Source organism: Acomys russatus, chromosome 3 (genome assembly GCF_903995435.1).
Source record: "Acomys russatus chromosome 3, mAcoRus1.1, whole genome shotgun sequence".
Classification (NCBI taxonomy): domain Eukaryota; kingdom Metazoa; phylum Chordata; class Mammalia; order Rodentia; family Muridae; genus Acomys; species Acomys russatus.
In genome coordinates this window covers 37,866,361-37,891,415 of record NC_067139.1, presented here as the reverse complement: position 1 = coordinate 37,891,415, position 25,055 = coordinate 37,866,361, and the positions used below count along the sequence as shown (strand labels likewise).

Sequence of the window (25,055 nt, the reverse complement as noted above, 5' to 3'; positions counted from 1 at the left end):
CCGACCACATTGACCTCTACAGTATCCCTAACAGAAGGGTGTTATGATGCCATTTTCTCCGACAAGGGGTTTGAATAAGGTGAGAGAAAACCAATAAACCTGGGTGTTTCAAAAGGTGCTTTTCCTCCACGCGGCCAGTAGGAGGCGCAAGGGGCTTGGACGAGAGCCCGTAGCTAGGAGGTGGTTAGGCAACGACCCGGCTCGGGAGGGTAAGTGCCCGACCTCGCCTTCCTTCTCGTGGAGACTCAGGGCTTCTGGACTGGGTAGGGCCTCCCACCGACCCGGAGATGTCCACTCGCGTGGCCTGGGGAGGGCGTGGCCTAGGACTCCGCCCCCTTCCGCGGGCTCAAATTGCGCGGCGTCCCCAGAGGCGGGGTCAGAGCGCAGCGGCGGATCCCCGCGCGGCTCTTGGAGGCCGCCGAGCAGCCGCCCAGCCGGGCACTCAGGTACTGGCGGCCACGAAGGGGTCCCGTGGAGTCCCGTGACCTTCTGAGGTGCTGGGGAGGGCGTGGGCGGTCTTGGTCTGTACCAGATTCCCGCGGCTGGCTCCGGCCGCAGCCTCCGCCCCCGCCTTCCTGCGGCGAAGTAGGGGCTGATTGGCGCCTGCGCCACCGTGTGCGATGGGGACGCGGCCAAGCGCAAGGCTGGGGCGGGAGACGAGGGGAAACCGAGTCACGTTGGCATGGGAGCATTGTGCGTGGGTGGCACCACTTTCTCTTGCTTCCAGAAAGGATCCGCTCCCTGGCCACGCGTTAGGGATATGGCTCCTATCGGGTCTCCACAGAGCCAGTACTCCGTTTTTCTTTGCCCCTTGCAGTGCCCAGGGGTCCCGCCCTGGCTGCCAGCAGCCTCAACCTGTCCCAAAATGGCCAGGACCGGCTCCAGCGGCCTCCTTCCCCACCCCTCCCCCTCACATCCCGAGCCCCTAAAGTGCTCCCTCCGCGGGCTCTCCACAGTGTCAGCTTACACGCCTTATATAGTCCGAGCAGGCTCCATCGGCGGCCTGCCTGCAGGGACCCGGGGAAGGAGGGGGAGCTGGCCCCTGACTCACCCCACGGCCTTCCTGAGATTCCAGGTTAGCTTGGGTGAAGCAGTGCCAATTAACCCCACCGCCAAGCCCTGGAAGAGAAAAGAAGTTGAGCTTGCTGAGGACTCTGCTCACCCTCCCAGTGGCAGGGGCCAGGGTGGGGAACTGACTTGTCTGTCTGTAGGAGTAAGAGGTCGGCCTGCCGGGAGCCCAGCCAAGCCCGACAAGATACCTGCCTCCCAGTGCCTGTGTGTGCTGAGTATCTGCCCGTGCCTTCTTGGTACCTGGCCAACCATAGTGACCAGATCTGGACCTGCCTGCCAATTTTCAGAGCGGCCACTCACTGTCTTTTCTTTCCTCCCAGGAGCTGGCTCCATGGATTCCTTCAAGGTAGTGCTGGAGGGGCCAGCCCCCTGGGGCTTCCGGCTACAAGGGGGCAAGGACTTCAATGTGCCCCTCTCCATCTCTCGGGTGAGCCTAGATGGGGGGATGGACTCTCCTAGGGCCCTTGGGTGCTCAGCTTTCTAGCAAACGATGGGAGGAAACAGCAGGAGCAAGCCACGGCCAATAGGACAGTAGTATCCAGGTCCAGTGGACACTCGTTTTCAGGACTCCCACCTAGATGGATAGTGGGAGAAGAGCCCAGCTTCCCTTCCTTGTTTTTTGTTTTGTTTTTTGAGACAGAGTTTCTCTGTAATGGCTCTGGCTGTCCTGGTACTCGCTCTGTATTCCAGGCTGGCCTCGAACTCAAGGAGATCTGCCTGCCTCTGTCTCCCAAGTGCTGGGGTTAAAGGCGTGCACCACCACCGCCTGGCTCCCCTTCTTGATTTTTGTTTTGTTTTTTTGAGACGGGGTTTCTCTGGGTAGCCTTGGATGTCCTGAACTCCCTTGGTAGACTAGGCTGGCCTTGAACTCTCAGAGATCAACTTGCCTCCCAGAGTGCTGGGACTACAGGTTTGTGACACCACGCCCAGCCAGCCTCCCTTCTTTGACATGCATGGTCTTTGATGATGCTATTCCATGAAGCCTTGTGGCCATCTGTGAGTGCCAAGGAGGAACTGATGTCTCCAAGAAGTGTGTTAGCCTGCAGGGCAGCATGTGGAGCCAGCTCCCAGGCAGGACCTAACTCTGGTTTCACTGCTGTCCTGTTTCTCCATCTGACAGAACGTGGAGGGATGGAGGAGTTCATTTGGTTAGTCCGTGGCAGAGCAAGGATTTGAATTGAGGTATAAAGTGGCTTGAACTTCCTGTAAGTTTAAGGAAACTGGTCACTTCTCAACCTGTGTGGACCTGAGTCTCGGGCTGCTGGTTCTAGACAGGCTATGGTGACCTTTGACCTTAAGTGTGCTGTGAGGCTGGTCTATAGGATTCTTGTTCCCATTCCTCAGTCGGCCCTGGTGGGGAGGGGTGGAGCTGGGAGCTGACTCCTCCTTGTGGCAGGGGGATTGCCTTATAAGCCCAAGAATGCAGCCCCAGCTGGGATGGCCAACAGTGGCTAGTCAACAGAGCCCAAAAGGGTTGGCCTAGGTCTGGACCCCTCAGCCCCCATTGGTGGGTCCCTCACCTGATCATCAGTCATTTGTGTCAGTAAGACTCAAAGCAAACTTTGTGCCCAGGGTGGGGGAGGCCAGCCCTCTAGCTTGGTATCTCTGACTGGCCTAGGGGGTCAAAAGAGGGGCAGGGACTTCCTGCCCTGACATCCGCCTGCCCAGAGAGGCCCACCCAGTCACTCACTGAGTAGGCAGGGAGCTGTTGGCAGGAAGCCCAGGGCAAGCCCAGCCCAAGGGGGCCTGAGAGTTTGCAGGCCTTGCTCAGCCAGAGAGGGGTATGAAGGCTGTTTGTCTCTGTGGGAGCCGGACACGGTGGCCAGGGCATGCAGGCCGGGTTCTTCTTCCTCGATCCTTCTCCGGAGTTGCCTTGGAATCCGATCCAACCAGCGGGATGACTAAGGGCCGCGGCCCCTTCCCCCACACATACATTTCCGTCCTCCCCTCTGGGAAAGTGCTGGCCAGTGTGGTGTAGTCTTTATTCTCTTCACTGGTGATGATGGCCTCTCAGATGTTGCCCGTTGGGGGCACTTTGGTCCCTGGGCTCCCTAGTCAGCAGCCTTAGCGTGTGGGTGGAGCCGCCAGCCGAGCCCTGCCCTGGAGTTGGGCCCTGATGGGTGGGGGTGGTCTCTTCTAAGTTGGACTGGCCCGCTGCTATCCCTCCCATGACCCCAGAGTAGGGGGGGGAGGGAAGGAGGGGCTCAGGCTGGCTGAGGGCCCAGGCCTGGAAGATGAGGTAATGTCTGGGATTTGGGGGTTGGGCTGCTCAGTGGAGCTCCCAGGCTGACTCACCACACCCACAGCGCTGTCCAGCCCCCTGGCTTTTCCTCTCCTTAATCTCACCAGCCACCTTCCCCGCCCCCCCAGAGCCCTTCCCCCTCCTCTCCCCCCTCCTCTCCCCCCTCCATCCCTGTGCTGCTTTCCTAGTTCCTCCTCTCCAGTTGCTCCTCCTCACAAGCCCCCACCACCACCACCACCTTGGTCTTAGCCCACACCTCTCAGGGAACAGCCTGTATAGGAGGGAGTGGCTAACCAGGTTTCCATCTATTGACTCACTGTGACTATGAATAAATCACTTCCCATTTTGGGTGTCACTTCCCTGTCCCCTATTATAAGGGATTGATTGGAGTGAAATAAAGGTGAAAGGGGCATGAAGACCCCAAACTTAGCCAACTGATGCCTCTTTTCAGACAAGGTCTGGTCCCTGAACTGTCAGTTCTGCTCAGCACGCATGAGTGTTGTGGCATTACAGGTCTACCATGCCTGGCATCCCAGAGTCTTGTTTTGTTTTCTTCCCCCAAATTTATTTATTTATTTTAATTAATTAGTTTACTTATTTATTTTTTGAGGCAGGGTCTCTCTATGTAGTCTTGGCTATTCTGGAACTCACTACGTAGACCAGGCTGGCCTCAAACTCAAAAAAAAAAAAAAAAAAAAAAAAAAATCCACCTGCCTTGGCCATCTGAGTGCTGGGTGTATGCCACCCCATCTGGCGATCCCAGAGTCTTTATGGGTACCTTGACCCTTCACCTGCAACCTCCTGCTTAGCATAGGTGCCATATTATAGTGGAGTCTTCCAGCCAGGACCAAATCCTGGCTGCACCTCTTGCTGGCTGGATGGCTTGAGTTCAGGTGTTTGGTTGTTTGTTGTTTCTGAGTGTGAACAAGGTGTATCCCCAGACTCCTCTGTAGGTGTGTTGGAAGATTCGGTGTCAATGCTAGGTGTTCTGTGAGTTGCTATTCTTAGCGAGTGTTAGCAGGTAAAGAAAGGACTCTGACTCCCCAGCTCTCTCCTCTACTAACCTCCTCTTCAGGCACAAAATAGAACTGTCAAGTCCACCTCCCCTCCCTCCTAGAGTTGACAGTCTCTGAGCCAAGCACCTCTGTCCTTTACGTCTCTAGAACCTCTTCCCTCTGTCTGCTTTAGGACACACTGCATTAGTTCACCTGAGGAGCCTCCTGAGGGCCTTGGGCAGCCTGCACCCCACTTTTCCTACTACCTGTGAAGTATAAATTAAGCCGACTTTGTGTGGTACCAGGCTCCTTGCCAGATGGTTGAGTGGCCCTGTAGTGAATAGCTACCATGTCACCAGTCCTTTTGGTTTTGAGTTTGGAATTCCTGGTTTGTGTGGCGAATGGGGGAGTGTAGCAGGGCTGGTGGAGTGGAGTGGTGGCCGCCAGCACTGGCTGATTTCTGGTAAGTGGTGAGCGATGGTCACCAAAAATAAAAATAAAAAAAGAGTATGCAACAATACGAGTGAGAGCATATTTAAGAAGGCATTCAGTGCCTGGGGAAGGACCTATGACTAGGCCAGTAGCAGATCTTAGATATGAGATGGGACACTTACCAAAATATAGGTGACCATGATCAACCCTATTGACCTTTGTAGTCTAGTCTCGGCAACACAGGAAGGTAGCTGTCTGTGGAGGGCAGTCTTGTGGGTGAAAAGCCTGTAGGAGGAGCAACACAGACCTTAAGGACCTAGCTTGCAAACGTGGGCTCTAGCCTGAAGGTGGCTGTGTGCCAACAGTGTCTGAACTGTGAGGGGAGGTCATAGAGGCGAATAAACAGATGACGGAGTAAACCAGTGGGGTGGTAAATTGTATAGCTCAGGGCTGGACCGATGGGGCTCTGATCGCTTGTCCCCACAGCTCACTCCTGGAGGCAAAGCTGCGCAGGCTGGCGTGGCTGTAGGCGACTGGGTGCTGAGCATCGATGGTGAGAATGCAGGGAACCTCACGCACATCGAGGCCCAGAACAAGATCCGTGCCTGTGGGGAGCGCCTCAGCCTGGGCCTTAGCAGGTAGGGGCGCTGACAGACTGAAGGCGGGTGAGGACAGTCTCTGGTCTCACCTACTGGCCATCACTACTTTCTCTTCTCCTCCAGGGCCCAGCCTGTTCAGAGCAAACCACAGAAGGTAGGTTGTGCGGGAGATTACTGGGCTGAGAAAAGGGAGGGATTTGGACTGGGCTGACCCGCCCTCCCTGGCCCAGCCTTGGTACCCTTTCCTGGCTAAGAGCCGAGGGCAGATGCCAGAATGGGCAGGATCTGGGGAACTGAGATGGAGCTAGGAGCTGCCGCACGGTCTGGGCGCCACATGTGCCTGCCTGTCTGTCTGCCTGCTTCTTCCCACAAGCCTGTGCTGTGTGCGCCTACCCACCCTTGATCTCCCTCGGCCCAGAGTGGACTGAGTTCATCACTTCCAAATGGGCCCCTTGAAACTGTAGTCGCCCCTTCACCTTACCCTCTGGCCAGATGTGTAAGAGTGGAGCTGGACCTGTCACTGTTCCTGGTGGTGGTGACTCTACCCCCACCTCTGCCCACCTCCCCTACCCCTGCCCCACCCGCCCGGCTCTGTCTCTGCCCAGGCCCTGGCCCCTCCCGCCGACCCCCCGAGGTACACTTTTGCACCAAGCGCCTCCCTCAACAAGACGGCCCGGCCCTTTGGGGCACCCCCACCCGCTGACAGCACCCCGCAGCAGAATGGGTATGTCAGCCCCTCCCCACTCACTCCTCCCTACTGTCCACGCTGTCTAGTCCTTTCACATGCACACTTAAGCTGCCCGCTACTGCTCAGTCTGTGCTGTACCCCCAGCCCCTTAACCGTGTGGCAGCAATCCCTGGTGGCCAGGTGGGGCTGTGGGCACAGAGCCCCACCTAAGGCTGGTGCTCTTCCACAGGCCCCGCCCTCCTGGGCAGCCTGGGGTTGGGGTGTGGTCTTGGGGCAGCTGAAAGTCTCACATACTCATTGCTGCCTCGCCTCCCTCTCCACTGCTCTGATTTCCCCATCTTCTTCTCCCGTGTCTGTCCCTTTATTTGTCTATCTGTCTATTTCCTTCACAGGTGCAGACCCCTGACAAGTCAGTGAGCCCCCTCTTCCTGTCACTTTTTCCTTCCTTTTGGCACTCTGGGTGGTAGCCCCTCCCTACCCTGGCTGCCCTCCTGCCCTCTCTAGTTTACCTACCCAGGAGAGCCCTTTGCCTCGTCCTCCTCACCCTTCCCCTCTCTCAGCTGCCACCATAACCCGTGTATATCACATCCTGGGAGGGGCTGCCCCTGGTGCCCTCACAACTAGAAGTTCTGAGCTACAGCCCTTCCCACAGACAGCTGCTCAGACAGCTGGCCCCCGATGCCAGCAAGCAGCGGCTGATGGAAAACACCGAAGACTGGCGGCCACGGCCAGGGACAGGCCAATCCCGCTCCTTCCGCATCCTTGCCCACCTCACGGGCACAGAGTTCAGTAAGTGCCGAGCCAGGTCAGGGCGGACTCTCCTGGCCTCAGCCAAAGCCTGACTTGGCCAAGACTCAAGGCTAGGGTGATCCTTGTTTCTCTTGGTCAATGCCTGCTTCTGTCCTCTCAGTGCAAGACCCGGATGAGGAATGCATGAAGAAGTCAAGGTAAACAGCTTGGGCACTAGCCCCTCTCCCTAACCTCCCATTCTCTCCTCTCCAGCCGCCACCTTGCATCTGCTCCTGGCCCTTCCCAGCCAGAGCTCGCTTCTCTCCCTTCCTCCTTTCCTTCCCTCCATCCTCCCTGCCTCCCTTCCATCTCTCCTCCCTTTCACTTCCTCCTCCTCTCTCTCTGCCCCTCAGGGAAAAGTATGTCCTGGAGCTACAGAGCCCACGCTATACACGCCTCCGGGACTGGCACCACCAGCGCTCTGCCCACGTGCTCAACGTGCAGTCATAGCCTGGCCCTTTCCAGCCTGCTGCACTCTGCTTGCTTTTCTCTGTCACTCCCTTCCAGGGCATCCCATTGGTGCCTCCAGCTTCTGCCTACCGCTCTCATGTCCCTGGCCTGAACCTCCTACTGGCCTGGTCCTGGCAGCCCGCCTGGCTCAGGGCCTTCCTTCTTAGCCCTGTGGTGCTGTTATCTGCCGGGTCTGCACTGCCTCGAGCACGGAAATAAACATTCTCAGCCCTGCTTCCTTTGCCTGTCTTCTATCTTTTGGGTCTGGTTCTGTTTTGGGTACGAGGTGCTAAATGGTTTAGACTTGGTGTGGGTCCTGCAGTCTGCTTCTTGGTGGGAGGGAATACCTAACAAAGATGGCTCTGCCTTAACCCGTGGTTCTCCTGGAGAGAGGAGACCCAAAGCCTGCCCTAGGAGTCCTGCTTCCATAGTAGCAGACCAGATAGCTGTAACCTGCTTAGGGAAAGGCCCCGTTCCCACCCTACCCGGAGGGACCTGGAATCCATCCCAGTAATTGTCATACACTCAGCATCACCCATGGGGCCAGCACAACTCAGGTTAGGGGGTGGGACCATGCCCAGGGCCTCAGTCAGGCAGGGCCTTGAATGGCAGATCTTGCAGCCAGGTGCCCAGGACAGAAGCCCCAGCCCCAGCCTCAACTATACCCCAGGAACCCTGGCCTGGTAAGACAGTGGGCTTGGGTCTGAAGAAGGGTGGGCAGCCTCCGCGGACATAGGGGCGGTGGGCTTTTGTAGACCACCCTGGGTATTACCCTCTGGCCTTTGGGCTTCCTGAGCCCCCCTCTGGGTCTACTTTCCTTGGCTGTCAGGCCCCACTGCCCCCAGCCCCACCAGCCGCCCACCCTGGGCCGTGGACCCTGCATTCGCTGAGCGCTACGCCCCAGACAGAACGAGCACAGTGCTGACCCGGCACAGCCAGCCAGCCACACCCACGCCGCTGCAGAACCGCACCTCCATAGTGCAGGCCGCAGCTGGAGGGGGTACAGGAGTGGGCAGCAACAATGGCAAAACTCCCATATGCCACCAGTGCCACAAGGTCATCCGGTGAGTGCTCCCTGCTAAATGCTGACCTCTCCTGCCCCTGCAGCCCGGCCCGTCTTATCTGCCTATCCTACGCCAGCTCAGCTGCTACTCTGAGGGAAGGATTTGGTTGAAGCAGAGAGGGATCTAGCCCAGATCCTCACATTTTTAAAATTCCTGTTTTTTTTTTTCTTTTTAAAAAATACATATGGGTGTTTAGCCTGGATGTGTATCTGTGCACCACTTGCATGCTGGTGCCGATGGAAGCCAGGAAAGTGTGTTGGATTCTCCAGGAATTGGATGGAGTTAAAGATGGCTGTGAGCCTTAATGTGGGTGCTGAGAATCAAACCTGGGCCCTGTACAAGAGCAGCCGGTGCTCCCTCTCAGCTGCTGAGCCTTCTCTGCAGCCCCCATCCTCAGGTTCTTAATCCTGTACTTCCTACCGTGCCCATACCAGTCTACAGCAGCGAGAGCAGTAAGGTGCCAGCAGCACCCTGAAGCTGTGTCTGTCGCTTTGCCACTCTCTGAATAAGGAAAGGCCTCCCCCGCCCCTCCCTGCTGCCTCCTCCTTGTGCTGGGTCTCCACTAAGCCTCCGCTCTCTGAGCCCTTAGGCCACAGGGACCTCCCTCTGTCCACTGCTCCCTAGAACCCAGCCAGGTCACACAGCCCCTCAGAGTCAGATTCTGGAACCTTCCTAGTTGTTGGCCCTGGCCTGCCTTTGTCTGCCATCAGCTCTCAGGCAGATGATCCGCAAGACATCCTCTCCTTTTTGATACCCCTGTTTAATCCAGGACCTGCAGGCCCCTGCTCAGGGCAAATGGACCAGGCAAGCAGGACATAGTGTTCCCCAGGGTCTCTTGAGGTATTCATCTTCACACTGGGCACGAGTTTCCCAGGGGTGTCTTGGTAGGTCAAACCATCAATTCTCACCCAAACCAGGCACCAGAACTGCCCCCATCATCAAGAGAGTATACGTTTGGTCCATCTGTCTATGACCTCGGAGAGGCCAGTCCTGTCCTCCTCCTGGGGCCCCTACCTCATTTGCATATATCCCCTCTCCCTGCAGGGGCCGCTACCTGGTAGCACTGGGCCATGCATACCACCCCGAGGAATTTGTGTGCAGCCAGTGTGGGAAGGTTCTGGAAGAGGGTGGCTTCTTTGAGGAGAAGGGGGCGATCTTTTGCCCCTCCTGCTATGATGTACGCTATGCACCCAGCTGTGCCAAATGCAAGAAGAAGATCACTGGAGTGAGTGGGGCTGGCGGGTGGGCAGGTGAGCAGGTGGGCAGGCAGGAAAGGGAGCGCCGAGCCTGTCCGCATTGTTCAGGAGTGTGGAACTCTCGGCAGGAAATCACCAGGATCCTAAACAGTGGAGAATATGGTTCCATTTTCTGTACAAACAGCCTCATTAGGTGAGGTAGCATTTGCTTCTAGTCCCAGCCCTTGGGAAGCAGAGCCAGGGAGATCCTGAGTAACAGGCCAGCCTGGGTTACATACACAATGAGACTCTGCCGGAAAATAAACAAAAGCCAGAAACAGGCTGGAGAGATGGCTCAGTGGCTAAGAGCACTGGCTGCTCTTGCACAGGACCCAGGTTCAATTTCCAGCACCCACATGACTGCTCACAACTGCCTGTAACTACAGTTCCAGGGGATCTGACACCCTGACACCAATGCACACGAAACAGAATTTAAAAAAACAAAAACAAAAAAACCCCACAGCATGTCTTTTAAAAAAATATATCTAATGCTGGCCTGACTTTATATGCAGGCAAAATGCTCTTTTTTTCCCCCCTGCTTTTTTGTCATGGGGTTTCTGTGTATAACCCTGGTTGTCCTGGAATTTGGTGTGTGGCCCAAGCTGGCCCAAACTCACAGCAATCCTCCTGCCTCTACCTTTCAAGTGCTGGGATTAAAAATGTGTGCCACCACTGCCCTTCTAGCCAGGATACCCTTTTTTTGTGGCGGGGGGGGGGGGTGTAATTTATTTTATGTATTCTGAGTGGTGTGTGTGTGTGTGTGTGTGTGTACACGCACCACATTCGTGCCTGGTACTCTCAAGTGAGAAGGTGGCGTTATCCCCTGGATTGGAGTTACAGACCTACCATATGAGTGCTAGAAAGGGAACCCAGGTCCTCTACAAGAACAAGTGATCTCAATAGCGGAGCCACCTTCCCAGCCTTAAAGACTGAACTCTTATTCAAAGGAAGCTTAAAAAACAAAGAGAGTCAGCTCCAATAACTGGGGCGCGGATTGTAGGCACAGCCAAGCCTCGGCACCGTGGTCCCCCGAGTTTGCCTCTGTTTTTACCTTTGTTGGCTTCATTCATTCCCAGCATGGCTCTTCGCTGGAAAATGGTACTCCAGGGTGTCTGATGTCAGACAGGCAGGAGGTGCAGGCAGGAGAGGGAAGAGGCAGATAGCATTCCTTAGGGTGAGTACAGTGTGCTAGGAAGCCGAGCCCAGGGCCTTGCACTGCAAGGTTTTCCATCTGAACCCAAAAGATACAAACTGGCTTCTGTTATTCGCTAGAACTGCTGTCTGTCCGCTGTGGGCCACATGGGAAGTGGGAACACCCTGTGTGCTGGTTACCCTAGCTGGCCATGGGGGGGGGGCGTCGCTTCCAGGACCCCAGCGATGCTGGTGTTCAAGTTCCTCACTTAGAGTGGCACCACATTCACGTGTAGTCTGTGCGTAGCCGCCTCTGCGCTTCAGCCCATCTCTAGAGTATCTGACCCGCAGTAAAGTACAAGGAGCTGTTGCACTGTGTTGCTTAGGGAGTAGTGACAAGAACAAAACGTCCACATCTGTTCAGTACAGGCACAAATATTGTCCAAGTACTGTTGATTCATTGCTGATCAAAGCCGCAGATGTGGGCCTGAGGGTTCTGAGGGCCACTTGGGCTTTAGCTCTCGAGCTGAGCTTGCAGCTGCTGGAAGAACTGAAGGGCGTATGCAGAGCCATGGGCAGCCAGTCCAGCGCCCACTGCTTCTAGTGGACAAAGCCAAGACTCTGGAAGATAAGTGACTTGGCGGTACTCCTGGGTAGAAAGGCAGAAATTGACACTGAAACATCGGGTGTAAACTGTGCCTTTCTCTCAGGGGCTAAACCTAGATCATAACCCAACCGGTTTCTCTGCGCTTACTGGGCTACCATCCAGGGCTGGGCTTGGGGCTTCTTCATCTGTGTACGTAGCAAGGGTTCAAACCTGACCTGGGTGTGGCTGCCCAGGGCTTTGATTTGTAGACCACAACAAGATCTCTTGAACTCACAGAGATCTAACTGCCTCTGCCTCCCAAGCCCTGGGATTAAAGGTGTGCACCACCCCACCCGGCTTGTGGTGAGTTCTTAGCTTCATCTGGAGGTGGACAGCTTGAGACTAGCTAGTAGACGGGTTCCTCGTTCAGCCATTCTCAGTCTGTTCTCATAGTCCAGATTGGCTCCCGATCCTTAGCCAAGATGTCCGCATTCCCGTTAGCCCTAAGTCAGGAGAGGGAGAACAGACATGTGCCACCCAACCTTAAAGGGTGCTGTCACTAAGCCCTTCTGTTCCCGTCCTGCTGATCAGAACCCAGTCACTGACCACACCTAGCTGCAAGGGAGGCTGGAAAGAACAACCTTTATTTCAGGTAGCCATGTACCTAGCAAACACTGGGAGTTTGTCAGTTGCCTGAAGGAAAAAAACTCACATTCCCAGGGATAAGCCTGGCCTCACCAATCTTCCAGGTGTTTTAGTAAGGGCCCTTTCTGCCCTGGAGTCCCGTGTAAATACTGCCTGTTACTGGTTCCTTGTTGTCAGTAAGCTCTGATCCCTCTACCACAGTACCTTGGCGTACCCTAGCATCCTCTTACTGCCATCCTTTTTTCTAAACTGAGACTCAGCTGTCACTTCCACAAGAACCTCTTTATCCTTTTTTTGTTTGGTTTGGTTTGGTTGTTTTGGTTTTTCAAGACAGGGTTTCTCTGTTACACAGAGCCCTAGCTATCCTAGACTCACTGTAGACCAGGCTGTCCTTGAACTCACGAAGATCCACCTGCCTCTGCCTCTCTAAGTGCTGAGATGAAAGGCGTGTGCCACCATGCCTGGCTTCTTTCTTTCTTTCTTTCTTTCTTTCTTCCTTTCTTTCTTTCTTTCTTTCTTTCTTTCTTGAATTTATTTTGTGCTCATTGGTGTTTTGCCTCCATATATGGCTGTGTGAGGGTGTTAGATCTTGGAGTTACAGACAGTTGTGAGCTGCCATGTGGGTACTGGGAATTGAACCCAGGTCATTTGGAAGAGCGGTCAGTGCTCTTAACTGCTGAGCCATCTCAAGCCCTCTTTTTGTTTGTTTGTTTGTTTTTTGTTGTTGTTTTTGTTTTTTTAGGACAGGGCTTCTCTTGGCCTTGGCTGTCCCGGACTCTTTTTGTAGACCAGGCTGACCTTGAACTCACAGAGATCCACCTGCCTCTGCCTCCTGAGAGCTGGGGTTAAAGATGTGTGCCCACCATGTCCAGCTTAACTTTTTAATTGAATGAGTGCACATGCCAGTGGAAGGCAGGTGAATGTGTGAGATCTCTTGGAGCTGAAGTTACAGGTTACCTAAAATGGGCACTGGAAAGTGAACTCCATTCTCCCTCTAAAGGGTGCACCCATCTCTCCAGTCCCAGGGACACCTTTTATTCTGTTCATTCATTCATTCATTCATTCGTTCGTTCACTGTTGTTGAGACAGGGTTTCTCTGTGTAGCCCTGGTTGTCCCGGAACTTACTCTGTAGACCAGGCTAGCCTGGAACTCTCAGAGATCTGCCTGCCTCTGCCTCCCAAGTGCTGGGACTACAGGCGAGCACCACTGTGGCCGGCCAAGGACACCTTTCTTGCTACCTACCTTTCTTCCTCTCAGGCCAGGCCTCCCATAGCTCTATATCCTCATCCTGCTTCCCTGGGTGTGCACTCTGAGCCTAGAGCAGGTCTGTTTGCTTTAAGTACTGTGCAGGAGGTGGTCAGTAAACACTTGAACAAGTGCATGGACGTGGCCTTAAGAGCAAGGCAAACACAAATGGGGATTCCCTCAGAAGGGTGTGGGCAGCAGTGCGGTTTGTGTCACAGGCAGCACCTGAGACAGGTATGAGATGAGACAGGAGAAATTTGGAGCGGACGGCAGCTCAGATGAACTTCAGAAAGCTTCTGTTGGGGTAGTGGCAAGGGTAGAACTACAGCCAGGATCATCCCAGAGCTAAGGTGTACCCCAAAATTACATCTGGCATGGCCACACTTGTATTTCTGAGTCAGTAAACATCATTTACAACTCTGAGCTAGGGTAGCTCAGTGGTAGAGTGCTTGCCTAGCACACATGAGGTCCTAGATTTTTGTCTCAGGCACCAAGAAAACCAAAAGGTTTCAACCTAGGCCATTCAGAGTGAGACAGGCTCCACCTGAGCCACCAGATACCCCACCTGGCCCTTACAAGAACCTAGGTTCCTGATTGCAAACCTGGGCTGTAAACAGCCCAGCAAGGTTGGATTAAGGCACTCGGTTCTCAAGATAGGTAGCCATGCTTTACAAGAGGATAAAGCTGCTGCCAGGTGCCCCTCCTGAGCCTCTCCTTCCTCCAGTGGAGCCAGGTTCATGGAGGACCCAGTGGGTTAGGTACAGTTGGAACAGATCCATTTGTAGGGCAATTAATACTTTATGTCTTCCACACTGAGGAAGGTTGGGACAGATCCATCTGTAGGGCAGTTGATGCTTTATGTCTTGTGCATCGAGGAAGGATAGGGGGTAGAGACTGACAGTAAGCAGTCTGGATGTCAGTGAAGTCAGTGCTGCAGGACAGAGAGAGGCCCCGCGAGTGTGGCGTAGGGGAGGTGGCTTGAAGTATTCGCTGGTGTCAGAGTAGGCCTTGTAGTGAAAGTGACAGTTATACAGAAACTTAAGTCACAGGTTGGGAGTTAAGGTGGAGAGGTGCTGTGCAGGCAGGGTAGCTGGGGTGTGTTTGGTGTGGCAGGATGAACATGTGAGTGAGAGAAAGGAACAAGGCAGGCCAGCTGACTGATGGGACCTGCACAGGGCTTGGCTTCTTTTTTTTTTTTTTTTTTAATATTTATTTATTTATTATGTATACACTGCTCTGCCTGCATGTACACCTGCAGGCCAGACAAGGCATCAGATCACATTATAGATGGTTGTGAGCCACCATGTGGTTACTGGGAATTGAACTCAGGATCTCTGGAGGAGCAGTTGGTGTGCCGTTAACCTCTGAGCCATCTCTCCAGCCTGGCTTGGCCTCTTTTATTTGTTTTGGTTTTTTTTTTTTTTTTTTTTTTTTTTTAGAGACAGGGTTTCTCTATGTAGCCTTGGCCATCCTGAACTCACTTTGTAGACCAGGCTGGCCTCGAACTCATAGCGATCCGCCTGCCTCTGCCTCCCAAGTGCTGGGATTAAAGGCGTGCGCCACCACACCCGGCTTGGCCTCTTTTAAAGGCAGGATCTTTTGTCTTTTTTTGTTTGTTTTTCGAGACAGGGTCTCTCTGTGTAGCCTTGGCTGTCCTGGACTTACTTTGTAGACCAGGCTGGCCTCGAACTCACAGCGATCCACCTGCCTCTGCCTCCCGAGTGCTGGGATTAAAGGCATGAGCCACCACGCCTGGTTTAAAGACAGGATCTTAATAAGTTATATAGGCCAAGTTTGAACTTGGTACCCAGAGGTCTTTTACCTTTCACCTGGCTGGAAGTGTTTCAAAGGTGGACCCTTCAGTGCTTAGTGAGAGAGGGGAAAGTTTTGAGTCAAACATGGTGACACACACCTGAAAACTCAGTACTCAAGAAGTGGAGACAGAGCCGGGCGTGGTGGCGCACGCCTTTAATCCCAGCACTCGGGAGGCAGAGGCCGGCAGATCGCTGTGAGTTTGAGGCCAGCCTGGTCTACAAAGTAAGTCCAGGATGGCCAAGGCTACACAGAGAAACCCTGTCTCAAAAAAAAACAAAAAAAAAAAAAACCCAAAGAAGTGGAGACAGAAGCATTGGGTTCATAGCCAGCAAGGGCTACATGAGACTACCTTCAAAAAAAAGAAAAAAGTGGATTTTTGGCCTGAACAGATGGAGGGATGATTGACTGGGAGGAGCAGGTTTGGGATAGGAAGTCTGGGAGCTGTTGGAAATCTGCAAATCTGAGACCTAATACATAGAGACCTTTGGAGTTGGCAGTGGGGCTCTGGGAACTGCACATATGTAGACTGAGTATTTTACAGCAGTGGGAAGGCCCACGCCAGCCTTCCTGTGTTCCTGGGGTGGGCTGAAGCTGACAACGACTGTGGCCTCTTCCAGGAGATCATGCACGCGCTGAAGATGACCTGGCATGTGCACTGCTTTACCTGTGCTGCCTGCAAAACGCCTATCCGCAACAGAGCGTTTTATATGGAGGAAGGGGCACCCTACTGCGAGCGAGGTACACGGAAGCCCTGAGCGGGCAAGGAGGGCCTGGGCGGGGCTGTGGGCCAGTCGTGAAGAGAGACCCTACTTTCCGTCCCCATCGCCAGACTACGAGAAGATGTTCGGCACAAAATGCCGAGGCTGTGACTTCAAGATTGACGCCGGAGACCGCTTCCTGGAAGCGCTGGGCTTCAGCTGGCATGACACTTGCTTTGTCTGCGCAGTAAGCACCTCCCTGCCCAACCCCCCCCCCCCCCCCCCCGCCCAGCACCCTCTGTTCCTCACCTCCCCGCTCCCAGCTCCTGCTCATGGGTGTAGGAGAGCTTAGGGCAAGACCTCTCCCATTCTCCTGAGCCTCATGTGACCGGACCGTCATTGTCCCTAGATATGTCAGATCAACCTGGAAGGAAAGACCTTCTACTCCAAGAAGGACAAGCCCTTGTGCAAGAGCCATGCCTTCTCCCATGTATGAATGCCTCCCACATGCTACTGCCACCCCCGCCCGCCCCGCCTGAAGGGTCGAAAAATCTAGAGTGATCACCCTTAGCATTTGTGGGGAGGGCTGGCAGTAGTTGCCCCAGCCCCAACTCCTGGCCGGATCCTGGGGTTCCCTGAGTCCTGTCTTACCCTCTTAACAATCCCCCTTCCCACACCTCCTCCACCACCATCGCTCACTGGTGCTGACCATGCCAGGCTGGGTTCACTTCCGTGCCACAATAAACTTGTATCTAGCTGTGTTCTGTGTGCCTCCCCACTTTGCATTTGGAACGGTGGGACTGGGGTCAGAGAAGGAGGATGGGGGGTTTAAGGCGGTTCTTGGGGCTGGCTGAGCCTCTTCCTAGTCCTCGTGGGCATGTGGAAACTGTGATCACTAAGAGGAGATACAGTGTGGACCCCATGTGCTGGGCCCCGTGCCCGGAGATGTGAGGGAAGCCACTAGTAGGAGTTGGGGGTAGATGTGCAGAGGTGGGACCTGAACTACAGTGACTGTCGGGTGAGACCACGTGTCATCTGCCTTCTACAGTCCACAGGCTGGAGAACTAAAATGGGGAGGGTTGGGCTGGAGAGGGAGCTCAGTGCCGGGCTCAAGCCCTACATGGGGGGTGCCAGGGAGAGACAATGGTGGAGGTGGAATCCAGCGAGATGCACCTGGACAAGGTTGCTGCGTATCTGGAGTGTAGCAGAGAGGCTGTTTACTCATCATGTGATCTTCCCACCCACCTTGCCAGGTGCCTGCAAGTCTGTTTGTCTTTTGAAGTTATTTTTATGTATGAGTGTTTTACCTCTGTGTGTGTGTGTGTGTGAGGCTAGATGACATCATCAGAGTCTCTGGAAGTGGAGTTCTAGATGGTTGTTAGCCACTATGGAGTGCTGGGACCCAGACGTCAGTCCTCTGAAGAGCAGCGAGTGCCTTTGACTGCTGGTCCTCCTCTCCAGCTGTTTGCTTGTTTGCTTTTTGAAACAGGGTCTTTCTATGTAGCTCTGGCTATCCTAGAACTCACCATATAGATCACCTTGGCCTTGAACTCACAGAGATCCCCTCGCCTCTGCCTTTGGAGTGCTGAGATTAAAGGCGTGCACCACCGTGCCCACACTTTGATTTTTTTTTTTTTAAGATTTATTTATTATTATGTATACAGTATGCATCAGATCACATTATAGATGGTTGTGAGCCACCATGTGGTTTCTGGGAATTGAACTCAGGACCTCTGGAAGCGCAGTCAGTGCTCTTAACCACTGAACCATCTCTCCAGCTCCTTGTTTTGTTTTTTGAGACAGGGTTTCTCTGTGTAGTCCTAATTGTCCTGAACTCACTCTGTAGACCAGGCTGGCCTCGAACTCACAGAGATCCACCTGCCTCTGCCTTCCTGAATGCTGAGATTACAGGTGTGTGCCACCACACCTTGCTTTTCTTGTTTGTTTTTGAAACATATCCCAGGCTGACCTATAACTTCACCTGGCTAGCCTCAGATGTAAGGGGGGGGAGGTTCCCCTGTCTCAGGCTCCCCAGTGCTGAGGTTGCAGCATGAGTGAGTTCCTGTCACAGCCTGCCTGGGACTCCTAGTTACCATTTCTGTTTGTTCTGGTTTGTATTTTTGTTTTAAACAAAGTTTAATGTGTCCCAAGACTGGCCTTGAACTCACTCTGTAGTCCAAAGAAAGTCTTGAACTTCAGGTTCTCCTGCCTCTACTTGCTGAGTGTGGGGCTAACACCTGGTCTTATGCAGTGCTAGGAACCGAACCCAGGGCTTTTGTACATCCTAGGCACGAACTCTGGACTGAACTACACCTCCAGCCTTGCTTACTCATTTTCTACCTGAGGCTCAGAAAGGTCAGGACATGCAACCAAGGTCGTAAAGCCTGAGCCCAGCACAGGCTTTCCATCTGTGATACAGAGTAAATGTTTGTCCAGTGAACGAACGAAGCGATATGGATGTTTAAGAGGCAGTTCTAGCAGCTGAAGATTCGAGTCTAGATTCACCTTGGCTTCAGTTCAGGAGTGAACTTGGGCAGGGGCAGGACACTCAGCATAAACGCTTGTAATTATTGCCTGCGGAGAGCCGAGGAGCAAGCCCCAGCAGGCAACACCAGGAGTAAAGCAGGTAGGATGTGTCGGTCTTTCAGCACAGACATGCTGAGCATATTAAACAGTGTCTTTTAGTTCACAGGGAAAGTACTCTCTCCTGCGTCTGTTGAACTGTGAAGCCCTCTCAGTCCATCCTTGGTTTCCATGGATACCAAAGAGCAAGAGCACAAGGGTGGGTGGCAATTGCCAGGTACCCTTCTGGAGGTAGCAACCCCTTGTCCTGATCTAAGGGCTGCCATGTCCTCCAGGCAGCGCAGCCAAATTTGCCGGATTATCAACAGTGTGTGCAGGTTCATTCACGTGTTTTGTGTGAGGGCTGGTTTTTTAGTATTGTCAGCTACATTTTTCTTTTTTAAATCCTGCTTTAGAAATCATAAATGCAGGTCAAATCCAGTGTGAGGACAGCTAGGGACTCTGCACAGAAAACTGACAGGGGACTGGAAACAGTAACATAGAAGTGGGCACAGGAAGCAGGGGGAGCCGCTAGGGACAGAGTGACAACCTGCAGGGCACTCCTGCAGGGCCTCCACACAGGCCAAGAGTATTTCCAGAAGTTGCCAACAATGTCAACCAGGCAGATAAGGCCAAGGAGTCCCCATGGTATTTCAAAACAAGGTGACATTTGCCAGATCAGTTTAGCAAAGAGCTGGGCCGCTGCCAGGATTAAAGAGGAACAGGTGGATGTGTGAAGAGAGCGTGCTGATGGCTCATAAGAGGCTCGCCCGGGGGACAGAGGAGAGGCCTACAGTCTGGCTAAGCACTTGATATGGGAAGGGAGTAGCAAGTTGGCTGCGGGGGTGTGGTTGAAGATAGAAAGCAAGAGGGTTCAAGAGGCCGGTGAGTGAGAGCACTGGGGGCAGATAGGGAAGAGAGCTGTACTAGGAGAGAGAAACCACATGCCTGTCTAGATCCTAGAGGCTACAAATCCAGTGCTTCGGAGCTAGCTACTCTGCCCCACCTGTTAAGAGTAATGGTGTAAAAAAAAAAAGTGATGGTTCAGCCGGGCATGGTGGCGCACACCTTTAATCCCAGCACTCGGAAGACAGAGGCAGGCAAATCGGATCACTGTGAGTTCAAGGCCAGCCTGGTCTACAAAGCGAGTCCAGGACAGCCAAGGATACACAAAGAGACCCTGTCTTGGGGAGGGGAAATCCCAGCATTCCAGGAGGCTGAGGCAGGAGGAAAGTGAGTTCAATGGCAGACTGCTACTAAGAGTACTAGGCAAGCCAGAGCAGCACAATAAGACCTTTAAAAATAAGAAACAGTGCAGGGAGGTAAAGGTGACATGTTCAGACCACCCAGCCTGGATGACCAGAGGCTGCCACTCTGCTGAGTGAAGAAGCAGGGACTTCCCACTGAGCTCCCGTGTCTCCCTCCCCACCCTTCCACTGTGTAATACCTCCACCCTCCTTAGGCTGCTAAGATCACCCTGTTCCCAAGCTGGAGTGTGAGGCTGTGTGGCTAGAGCTTACACTTGGAAATAAATGTCTTTATGCCAGGCAGGGGAGGTCATTAGCACCCTCGGAGAGAGTGCAGTGTCCCCAGCCAACAGGCAGAGTCCATAGAGGGGTCTGCGTGGGCAGCAAGTGTGTGTGGGGAGGGGCTTGTTCCTGCTTTGAGCAGCTTGAACTCCTTTGCAGTCAGCAGGAAGAGGTGGTGGAGGGTGAGGGGCCGCTTCTCCAGAACTGTCCATTGTGTACTGCCTCTTCTGAGCTCGGGCCCACATGGCTTGGGTACACACAGGAGGCACACATCCGCCTCGCCAAGCCTTGCTACAGGAAAGGAGCGGAGGCGGTAGGCTAAAGGGCCTGGTGGCTGCCCACCCTGGGAACAGCAGGTAGGCTGAGATCAAGAGCCATCCTTGAGAGTATTGGAAGGGACCCCTTCCCAGAGGGAGGAAAGGGTTAAGCTAGAGAGTCCAGGGCTGTCATAGTGGGAGGAGATGCTCACCAGCCTTGGGACGCCTCCTTTATGAAAAATGAGGATAATTTTCCAGAACCACTGGGTGGCTTCAAGCCATGGCAAACACTGGATGCAGGTAGTGGGTGTCTGCTTCCTCGTGGGGCTCCATCCCAGGAAGCACACCCTGTTATGGCCCTGGGACACTCCACTGGACAGCCTTAGGTGACAAATCCATCTGTGATGTCATAGGTCTGGTCCACAAGAGCTGGATTATAGGGTCCAGGGAGAATCAGAATATACAGGCAGGAATGCTGAGGAAACCTGGACACAAATGTCCTGTGCACTTCAGCCAGTCCACAGTGGGGAACCAGGACATTCCTGTGCTGGGGTGTGTGTGTGTGTGTGTGTGTGTGTGTGTGTGTGTTATACTATGTAAAGTGACATGGACTTTGCCACTCAGCCATATACCTCTAAGCAAGTTGTTGCCCCCAGCAGCTAACACATGGAGAACAGCTCCTTGTGTATTTTGCTACTTTAAACACTTCTTAGATACTTTTGGAAAAAAAACAAAAACAAAACATCAAACTAGCCACACCTGATGTCCCAGGCCCTCTGATGAGCCCTACATGAGAGGCTAAGGCAAGAGATCACAAGTTCAAAGCTTCTCTGGGCTACAGAGTGAGTTGCAGGCCACTTTGGGCAATTTAGTGTGACTTTGTCTTGAATTAAAAAGGGTCTTAAAAACACAAAGCTCAGAGCTGGGGGGTGATGGTGCATGCCTCTAATCACAGCACTTGGGAGGCAGAGGCAGGTGGATCTCTGAGTTCGATGCCAATCGATGCCAGGGCTACACAGAGAACCACTGTCTTAAAAAAAGAAAGAAAGAGCCGGGCGTGGTGGCGCATGACTTTAATTCCAGCACTCGGGAGGCAGAGGCAGGAGGATCGCTGTGAGTTCGAGGCCAGCCTGGTCTACAAAGTGAGTCCAGGATGGCCAAGGCTACACAGAGAAACCCTGTCTCGGAAAAAAAAGGGGGGGGGGAGAAGGAAGGAAAGGAAGGAAGGAAGGAAAAAAGATAAAGTTCAGATCCATCAGATTACCTGTAGGCAAATCTATGGGGGCATTTTCTTGACTAATAGTTGATGTGGGGGGGCTGGAGAGATGGCTCAGTGGTTAAGAGCACTGGCTGCTCTTCCAGAGGTCCTGAGTTCAATTCCCAGCAACCACATGGTGGCTCACAACCATCTATAATGTGATCTGATGCCCTCTTCTGGCCTGCAGGTGTATATGCAGGCAGAGCACTGTATAGAATAATAAATAAATCTTAAAAAAAAAAAAAAAAAGTTGATGTAGGGGGACCCAATCCATCTAAGGCGGTGGTGCCCCTGGGTCAGTGGTCATGGGTTGAATAAGAAAGCAGGCTGAGCAAGTCAGGGAGAGCAAGCCAGTAAGCAGCATTCCTCCATGGCTTCTGCTTTAGTGCCCTGACTTCTCTCCCCAAACTGTGAGCTGAAATAAACCCTTTCCTCCCCAGGTTGCTTTTGGTCATGGTGTTTTAGTACAACAACAGAAAACAAACTAAGAAAAATCATCACACTGAAGTCAGGCGCACTAACATTCTCTGCTGAGATGGGGATTTGAGATACAGACCCTGCCTCAAAACAAAGCAAAGTAAACTGGATGTGGTGGCGCACACCTTTAATCCCAGCACTCGGGGCAGAGGCAGGCAGATCATTGTGAGTTTGAGGCCAACTTGGTCTACAAAGCGAGTTCAGAACAGCCAAGGCTACACAGAGAAACCCTGTCTCGAGAAACCAAACCAAACCAAATCAAACAAAAAACAAAGCAAAGTAATACACACACACACACACACACACACAGATCTGACTAAGGTCGGTCACTCAAATGGCAGGGTACAGTTAGGTGAGCTAATGTGCTTGGCCCACTAAGGCGATGCCTGGGAAACACTGAGCTTCATAAAGATAAGGGGACAGTTTTGAAGGTGTGCTAGGTACAATCTTAAGGGACAGGATGAGGCCAAGGAAGGCTCTGGCAGCTGACGCTGTAAGAGTCCTGCAGCCCACATTCTCCCCTCAGTCTTGAAACCTCTGAAAGGTGTGAAAGGTGTGGGGGAGCACAGAACTGGAAGGCTGAGTAGGAGGGCGGGGCTGCCAGGAGGAAGGGAGGGGAGGGGCTTCCCATGTTCTCAGCGGGCATCCAGGCCCATTTTGTCCTAATGGGCTCTCAGAAGGACATCCAGACGGGAGAGTGTTGGCCAAAGGCACACAGCAAGGAGCTGTTTTCCGAGTCTGTTCTCGTCTTTTCCCTTCTAGGGACCCAAAAGCCAAGGGACCAGCCCCCCAAAGTGTGTAGGGAGTTCTGGGGGTGGGAGAGACCGACATGTCAGGGATTGAAGGGTGATCAATGCCAGGGCTGGCAGACACAAAGCCTCGTGGGAGGACCTCCAAGGAGGCACCTACGTGCCAGCCACCCACCAAGACTGGGTGTGGTTTTTAGGGGAAACTAAGTGGCTGCAAGGAGGCAGGCTCTCTGAGGAGTGAACAGTGAACAGTGGCCATCCTCCCACAAATACAGCCAAGGAATCAGCTAGAACAGAGCAACTGAATTTGGTGAATTTTTTTTTTTTTTAATTTGTTAATGTTTTTTGGGGGAGAGGTTGTTCAAGACAGAGTTTCTCTGTCTTTGGCTATGCTGGACTCACTTTGTAGACCAGGCTGACCTCGAATTCACAGAGATCTGCCTGCCTCTGCCTCCCGAGTGGAGTGCTGGGATTAGAGGTGTGCACCACTACACCTGGCTGAATTTGGTGATTTAAAGATGGTGACCTTGGTCAGAAAATGCCAAGAGACACGGCAGGCTGGAGGATAAGGCGTGAACTCCATGACTTGTAGGCAGCAGAGCCCTCCATCCTTTGGAAAGAAGAAAAAAATGGATGTAGGTCTGTGGGATGTGTACTGCTTTCGAGGTTTTCCCCTCCAGTGTTAAGGATTGAATACTGGCTAGACAAGAACTCTTCAGCCTACTCAGCTGCATCTTCAGCCCTAAAACTTTCATTTCTGGGTTGTTTGTTTGTTTTTGAGACAGGGTCTCTCTGTGTAGTTTGGCTATCCCGGAGCTTGATATGCACACTAGGCTGGCCTTGAACACACAACGATCTGCTTTCCCTGGTCCTTCACCACCACCACACCTGGCTGGTTTCCTGGTTTGTGAAACAGCGACTCTGTAGTCCCTCAGCCCTCATGCAGTGGAGAAGCTCTTCCTGCCTCCATCTCCCACTGCTGCGATTTATTGTCACTGTCAGGCCCACCCAGGCCTGAAAATGTTCTGAAACAGCCAAGTACAGTGGCGCAAGCCTGTAATTCCAGTGTTTGGAGACGGAGTTTTGAGGCCTGCTTAGTCTACAGTGTGAGCTCTGTCTCAAATGGCAACAAAAAAACCAGTCAAGGGCCACTGGGAGGCTCAGCAGGCACAAGGCAGATGGCCTGCAGTAAGGTTCCCGGAACCCATGCTGGAAGGAGAGAACTGACTCTTGAAAGATGTCCTCTGACCTCCACAGGAAGGCTGTGACACATGTGTGTGCTTGAACTCACACACATACTCAGATAACTGAAAACAAACAAACAAACAAACAAACAAAAAGGAAGGAAGGGAAGCCAGCCAGCAGCACGAGCATGAAGGAGGAAAATGGGGGGGGGGGAGGGAACAAATGACAACAAAACAATGACCCATATTGTGATGAGGACAGTGATTCTGTGTGCTAACCTAAAAATTAAAAACAACAACAACAACAAAAGAGAACTTGGATTTGGTTTTTTTGTTTTTGTTTTTCAAGACAGGGTTTCTCTGTGTAGCCTTGGCTGTCCTAGACTCACTTTGTAGACCAGGCTGGCCTCGAACTCACAGAGATCCACCTGCCTCTGCCTCCCAAGTGCTGGGATTAAAGGCGTGTGCCACCATGCCTGGCCCTCATATTTACTTATTTTGAGGCAGAGTCTCCTCATTTAGGCCTGGCTGGCCTGGATCTCACAGAGATCTGCCTGCCTCTGCCTCCCCAGTGCTAGGATTAAAGGCGTGCGCCATCACCCCCAGCCAAATAAAAATATTAAAAAAAACTAAATGGAACAAAAAAATAGTACCGATGGGAGGTGAAATGGGCACAGCTAGAGACATGTGGTAAGCGAGTGGTGGGGAGGCAGGGATCTGAGGAGGCAGCTTCCTGGGTGCATGGAGGTCTGGTTTTTGGTTACGGAATAGACTAGGCAGGAGGTCGAGGAGACAGCAAGGTTGGGGAAGTAGGAAGAAGCAGGAAGGGGCTGAGGTCAGAGAAGCCAAAGCCCTAGTCATGTGCCACAACCTCAGCCTCCTCCCTCCGCAGGAGGGCACTCTTCAAATGCCTAACCCCACAGCTCGCTGGAGCTCTGCCCTCCCCCCGCCTGGCCTCGCACCCCTTCCCTTCCCCATCTTGAGTCATCACCATTTCCCTCTGCCCTCACTAACCTTCCCTAGGACTGGGGGCCCAGGACTGACCACTTCTGGGGCTCACTATAGGTGGGAGTGGTAGAGAAACTGCCAGGGATAGGGGTCCATGAGTACAGTGGGTGCCCAGAGCTCCTGTGGCAGGGGCTTGTGTGAACTTCAGAATTTGCTTTTTGGTTTTTCAAGACAGGATTTCCCTGTGTAGCCATGGCTGTCCTGGAATGTGCTCTGTACACCAGGCAGGCCTCAAACTCACAGAGATCTGCCTGCCTCTGCCTCCCGAGTGCTTGGATTAAAGGCGTGCCCCCCCCCCCCACCCTCCCAGAACTGCAGAGTTTTTTTTAAGTCACCCCTCGATCA

At 53.2% G+C, this 25,055-nt stretch overlaps 1 protein-coding gene across 8 annotated transcripts; it reads left to right on the top strand.

Annotated features, from left to right (window-relative positions):
- The first annotated feature begins 252 nt into the window (after positions 1–252).
- On the top strand, positions 253–16,353 carry Pdlim7 (PDZ and LIM domain 7). 8 transcript variants are annotated; one of them, XM_051172143.1, is made up of 14 exons: positions 253–446; positions 1,392–1,498; positions 5,227–5,378; positions 5,463–5,493; positions 5,945–6,063; positions 6,420–6,440; positions 6,680–6,816; positions 6,938–6,974; positions 7,888–7,949; positions 8,096–8,330; positions 9,375–9,555; positions 15,606–15,726; positions 15,818–15,933; positions 16,096–16,352. In XM_051172143.1, the coding sequence occupies exons 2-14, from the start codon at positions 1,403–1,405 to the stop codon at positions 16,180–16,182; spliced, it is 1,395 nt and encodes a 464-aa protein (XP_051028100.1). In that variant the 5' UTR covers positions 253–446; positions 1,392–1,402; the 3' UTR covers positions 16,183–16,352. The 8 variants fall into 8 exon arrangements, with proteins under 8 accessions (XP_051028100.1, XP_051028066.1, XP_051028075.1 ...); XM_051172135.1 differs by lacking the exon at positions 253–446 and adding an exon at positions 784–1,075 and having other exon boundaries at positions 16,096–16,353; XM_051172100.1 differs by lacking the exon at positions 253–446 and adding an exon at positions 1,283–1,307 and having other exon boundaries at positions 16,096–16,348.
- Positions 16,354–25,055: the final 8,702 nt, after the last annotated feature.

What these genes read in the sequence shown, in the direction of transcription:
- Pdlim7 (XM_051172135.1), top strand. Translation starts at nt 1,403, where the DNA reads ATGGATTCCTTCAAGGTAGTGCTGGAGGGGCCAGCCCCCTGGGGCTTC. An exon ending in GAATGCATGAAGAAGTCAAG is followed by an intron (nt 6,975 to 7,887) that starts GTAAACAGCTTG and finishes CAGATCTTGCAG; the next exon opens with CCAGGTGCCCAGGACAGAAG. An exon ending in ACACTTGCTTTGTCTGCGCA is followed by an intron (nt 15,934 to 16,095) that starts GTAAGCACCTCC and finishes CATTGTCCCTAG; the next exon opens with ATATGTCAGATCAACCTGGA.